The 6,128-nt window shown below is 35.9% G+C and overlaps 1 protein-coding gene across 1 annotated transcript; it reads right to left on the bottom strand.

Annotated features, from left to right (window-relative positions):
* Positions 1–2,528: 2,528 nt before the first annotated feature.
* Positions 2,529–3,005, bottom strand: LOC107489400 (protein FAR1-RELATED SEQUENCE 5-like). The gene has a single exon (XM_016110148.1). It carries the CDS (start codon positions 3,003–3,005, stop codon positions 2,529–2,531), a length of 477 nt encoding a protein of 158 aa, XP_015965634.1.
* Between the last annotated feature and the right edge of the window lie 3,123 nt (positions 3,006–6,128).

The following is a 6,128-nucleotide window of genomic DNA, read 5'->3' as shown; positions in this document are numbered from 1 at the left end:
TAAAAAAATAACGTTTCAGGTATTAAAGACAAAATTAAGACTAAAGTCAATTGTTAAGGACTAAAATAGTATTTACTCATTATTTAAACTGATACTCTAAGTCTCTAAGACATTATTGAAAAGATAAATTTATGTAAATGCATTAACTAATAATACATGATTTCCAATATGATCACATGTTGATATCCTTGAAAAATAACAAATTCTGCAGCGTAGAAGCAGAGTTTGGTTCAGGGAGTGAAAGTGAGTGTGAAGATGCATAACAATCTTGTGAGAAAACATGAGGGCCAGTGTAGTTACTGAATAAACCTTTTGTCTCACTATGTATAGCAAGTCAGATTGAAGAAAATATGTAGCATTAATAACTAACCAAATAAATCCTAAAATAGAAGGGAAAGGGCAAGTAAGAATTAACATAACAAACATAATTTTAACTTATATATACATGGATTACTCTCTACAATGAAATGTTTCATTAATTTCAATGTCAAACTTGGTGTTATCAATCCTAACTTGGATTAATTAGTTGCAGATACTAAATAGCTTAGAAGTAATGAACACTCGGTATTTAAAACTAGTGCATCCATGATCAATCACAACTCGTGCTCAATACTAGTGCACAGATAATGCTCAAATCCTCATCAAGAGTCAGGCAAAGCTACATCAAATATTGCATCATATTTTACTAGAAATATAGGTAATTACTTCCTACAGTACATGGGGACACATCAAATGAACTATAATTAAGCTCAAGTTCTGTTATTGATAGAATAAGTCAAAAAGGAATTTCAAAAGTTTAATAGTAAATGAGTAAAATGACATAATCATCCTAGTTCACTAAATTTCAATTCAATCAATGAATAAAAACTATACAAAACATCAATAAACGGTAATTAGTAAATGGTAACAAAATTACAAACATCCCAAAATCTGGATCATCTTCAATCTGCCATTCTAGTTTCAAGGGCCACAGTAGAAGACTCAGCTGGTCTGGAACTCATCCCAGATTCTTCGTTACTTGAGGATGCACAAACAAGGACATCAAGACTAGGACTTGATGTTTTCACTTGATCAGTAAAAGCCGATTTAGCTGCTGAGGTTGGTGCTGTTCCACCACCAATGTCCCTACCTTTTTGCATCTTCTGCTGATTTTTCACACTGTCATGTCTTTTACGCTGATCACAAACCAAACATCATCTTCCGTTACAACATCATAAAAATAACATAGTTTATAAATCCGAAACAAAATATGCCGAATCACCATACAACGAAATTCTAGACATAGTTATAGTATGAGATACCTTAGTGAAGATGTCAAGATGGCTGCTGATATTCTTTTCTGTATCATCGTCTACCATCTCATTTGGGATTCTACAAGGAACATTAGGACAACTTTTGTTGTAATGCCTTGTCACACCGCAGTTTGAACACCTTCTCTGTTGCTTAAATTTTGAGTTTTTCTTGGGAGCTCCCATACTCTTCACCACCAATGGGTCAACAACGTAGTCTTCGTCTAAATTACCGTTGCCTGGATTTTCACCTCGCTTGGAGTTTTGTAATTCTGTTGACAATATGATTCATTCCTTCGACAAAATCACTTGAGTTCTTACATGCAACATCGATCAACCTAGAACACTCAGCACCTAACACGCCCAAACGACACTATAGTACCTTATCAGAATCACTTGGATAATCGACGTTTGACTTCATGAAATCACTCTTGGCATTTTTTATCCAACGTTTGCACACTAAGCATTCTGGAATAACTTCAACGTGTTGGTGCTTTAGGCATGCGAATATGTGCATGCAGGGAATCCCTCTATTTTTGAACCACAAACACTCACAACGAAGTATCCTTCCAAATCTGTCAAACTCAACCACATGATCAATCGCTGGCATTCTAAAACTGTTACACTTGAGGTATAGTTTCCCACCATCCTGAATTACCAACTCTGTGTTCATCACACAAGCACCCTTAATTTCCTTCCTGACCTCCCAGAACATGTTACGAGTGAAAGTCTTTGCAGCAAAATCTTCAAGTGTCAGCAAAGAAGTCACAAGTACTATATCAGTATATTTACTATTGAACTCTGCAACTCTTTCATTGTTCTTGTAATGGCTAACAACATTCTCCATGTTATTGATGAATTTAAGAAAGGTACCTTTCATTCTCACATATGCTTTTATTAGAGAGTTAATCCCTTCACACTGGGATGTTGTCCTGATTCGCCCAAAAAATTGGTCCCTCAAATATGCAAGAGCTTATAAATTCCTCAACTCATAGTTTTGGTTAACCCAAGAGTTGCTTGATAAATTATACCTCGCCACCATGTCTCCCCACATTAGAAATCCACTGTTCTTAACCTTCTCGCATGCATTCATATGTAAGTACCATGGACATAGTCGATGAGTTGCATAAGGAAAGACTTGTTTGATGGCTTCTTTCATTGAAAGATCTCCGTCGGTGACAACTGCCATAGGGTGTTTATTACCCATTGATTCCAAAAAATTTCCAAGAGCCACTTGTATTAACCAATATTCTCGTTAACAAGAAGACCACATCCAAATATGACGGTCTGCCCATGATAATTGCTACTAGAAAATATCACAAGTGGTTTATTGTAGACATTCCTATTATAAGCCGAATCAAATGTCAAGACTTCCCCAAAGCACTCATAATCAATACGGCTAGTCCCATTAGCCCAAAACAAATTTTTCAATCGATTCTCATTACTTAATGTGTACTTGCCAAAGAAATAAGAATCATTCCCAGCGTTACCTCTCAGGTAACTTATTGCAGCATTTGCATCACCACCCTTCACCTTTTTCTTCCTATGCTGAGTAATGAGGTTGTACATATCTTTTTGGTTGAATGACAAGTTTTTATATCCATAATTTTGAGCAGCCAAATATCCCAAGATGTGATAGGTCCTAATGCCTATGTCGTTCAAATTCTTTGCCTGAGCTTTATCTGAGACACTGAATGTGCGATACTCAGGCATCATGTTAATGTCAAGTGGATCAACTAATCCATGAGAGTGCTATTCGTAGAATGAAACAACCTTCTATTTATGAATTTTCTATCGAGTCTTGCACGAATTCTTGCATGGAAACAACTTTGAGTTAGGGGTCGGTGGTCCCTGATTCTTTCGTCCTTTTCAACATCTTCCTTTCTTGATCCCGCCTGATGATAAGGTTTATCGTTGGTATAGAATTTCTCAATAGAAGATCATGTCATAGTGTAGTCCTAAACCAACAAATAACCCTTTTATCAAATTTTGATATGGTTGTCACTAGTTCAACCCCAATAAAAAGTAACTGAGAGTATTAGTCTCGGGTCGTCCTCAAGAGAATGGGCAAACATGTGCATCAAGATTGGTTAGAATTCTGGGGTTGCGAGCCATAAAAATGAATTTAAACTACTAAAGCTTAGCATGCAAGAAATTTAAAGTGCAAGAAACTAAATCAAAGCCATTAAAGCAAGGTATGAGCAAGTGCAATCTAACAAGGTAACATATAAATCTACTTCAATTCTAGAGCTAAGTAAACAACTAAACTAACTATAACAAGAATCAAGTAATTGATATTTTCGGGTTTCAAGTATGAATTATAAAACGGGCTCTTGGTTAAGGCATAGGAATTGGGATCACCATCCTTGTATAGTAACCATATAGACAATTATGAGGAACCAAAATCATTAAGTCTACTTCTACAAGTAAAGTATGTCAAATGGGCTTGATCAACTTCAACTCATAAGTCCTAATCCAACTACTAATTGTCTTAGTAGTATATTAGTGTCAATGGGTATCAATTTGACCAACAAGGGTTCTCAAATCACCAATTCAATTAGACCTAATGACTCAAGGTCACCCAATCCCCTTAGCCTAGGCCAAGAGTATAGAAAACTACTCCATAATCAAAGGAAACATTTCATCAAACACATGGTAGGCACTAACTAAAGACATAACTAAATTGCAAAATTAACTAGAAATTAGAATTACCCACCAACAATCATCAATAGAAAATAACTCAAATAACACTATCAATTATAGAAAACATCAATGAACTAAGAGAAATTCAAAATCAACAAAGTTCATAAAATGAAAAGAAAAGGGAAAATAGAGATAAAATAAAATTCTAACACAAGATCCAAGCAAATTACAACTAGAAAAATTAAGATTTAACAATTAAAACTCAATTCAACAAGACCCAATTCAAAAATTCAACAAAGGATGATAAAAAATAAACTAAATCTAGAGAGAAGTAAGAGTTTTTCTCTCTAGAAAACAAGAACAAAAACTAGTTAAAAATTATGTGTATATTATGTATGATTCATTTCTCCCTTTTCCCCCATAAATTCTTGGGTCTTTTCCATGCAGAAGCAAGTTGGATTTGGGCTTGGAGTCTGATGAGGGAAAAACGATTCCACACAAACTCACCGGCAAGTGTATCGGGTTGCATTAAGTAGTAATTACTCACAAAAGTGAGGTCGATCCCACAGGGATTGATGGATTGAGCAATTTTAGTTAGGTGATGAATTTAGTTAAGCAAATATTTGATGTTTTGAGTGAATTTTAATTAACAGAAGCTAAATTGCAAGTAAATGAAAGGGAGAGGGGAAATTGACAGAATATTAAAGTGCGGAAAGGGTAAATTGCATGAAACTTAGAGTGCAAGAAAGTAAATGAACTGAAACTTAAATTGCAAGAAAAGTAAATGACTAAAACTTAAAGTGCAAGAAACTTAAATTGGTGAATCTAAATTGCTGGAAAATGTAAATTGCTTGAAGAATTAAAGGGATCTAGGTACTGGATTCAGAATTGAACTAGAAAATGTAAATTGAAGTAAATCAGAGAACTATGAGATGAAGAGAATTGTAGAAGAACTAAGACATAATTTAGAAATTGCAAAAGAAGTAAAATCAAAGAGAAGCAATCGAGATCCGATCTTGAATTCTTAAATTCAGAAAACAGAAAAGAAATGGAACTCCAAGATGAAGAACTTCAAAGAATTCTTCAATCAGAGTTCAAAAACCTAGAATCAGAAAGTAGAATTTGCAGAAGAAAGAAAATGAAAACAGAAAACAAGCTCAGATCCGATCTTAATTCTAGAATTCTGAAAAGGAAATTTTAAAAGAGAAAAACTAAAAAAATGAGCTAAAGGTTCCTTCTCAAATCAAACTAAATCCTATTTATACACTTTCTATTTTGGTCTTCAAAACTTGGAGTGGGCTTTTCAAATTTGCAAATAAGTGCATCCAAGATGGCAATTGATTGAAATTGGGTTGGAGGCATGCTCCAGTGGAGCACTCCGTTTGGTTAGTGAACTTGGCGTTCACTCCTTGTCTGCCTCGTCCGTGTCAATCCTTCTTGCGTAGCGTTGTTGTAGTGAACGCTATGTTCACTCTTTGAACGTGGCTCCTTGATGATTGCTTGGTGCGCGCTTTGGTTGCCTTGGCGTTCCTTTTTATGAGCGTTGTGCTTCCTTAATTGAGCGCTATGCTCTTTCGATGCGCGCTCCCTCTTCGAACCTTGGTGTGGGAGCTGCGCTATAATTTTTTAGTGCTACCCTTCCTTGGTTTCCTTGGGCAAGAGCACGAAAAAGCTCACAAAAGTGAATGTGGCATTCACTTTAGTGAACGTTGCTCCCTTTGTTGCGTGCCTTGTTGAGCGCTACGTTGCCTTCCCTAGTGGGCGCTGCTTCCTTTGGGTGCTTGGTGCGCACCTTCTCCTTGGGCCAACTATGCCCGAAAACGTCACATTTGTGAACGTGGCGTTCACTTGTTTGAACACTGCTCTTGTTGCGCGCTTTGGTTGAGAGCTCCCTTCTAGCGCTCCCTTGGTTGAACACTCCCTTATGTTGCTTTAGTGATCGCCACGCTTTGTAATGCAACGCTTTCCTGGTTCTTTCCTTTTTTCATCATTTCTTCACCTACAAGCAGCCAAACAACCAATCAAAGTCTCACCAAAATCACTAGATCTTTGCATCATTTATAAAATCAATTAATTCTAGCATAAAACCTATGATTTTGTGTAAAATAAACGATGTTTGATTGATTTAAAATAATCATAAAAATCCACTCCAATCACTCACTTATTGTGCAAGAAAGTGCATAAAATCAAATGAAA

The sequence above is a fragment of the Arachis duranensis genome, chromosome 5 (assembly GCF_000817695.3).
Source record: "Arachis duranensis cultivar V14167 chromosome 5, aradu.V14167.gnm2.J7QH, whole genome shotgun sequence".
Classification (NCBI taxonomy): Eukaryota; Viridiplantae; Streptophyta; class Magnoliopsida; order Fabales; family Fabaceae; genus Arachis; species Arachis duranensis.
This window is presented reverse-complemented; position numbering and strand designations above follow the sequence as displayed.

Coding starts and splice junctions, on each gene's coding strand:
- LOC107489400 (XM_016110148.1), bottom strand. CDS start 3,005: ATGATGCCTGAGTATCGCACATTCAGTGTCTCAGATAAAGCTCAGGCA.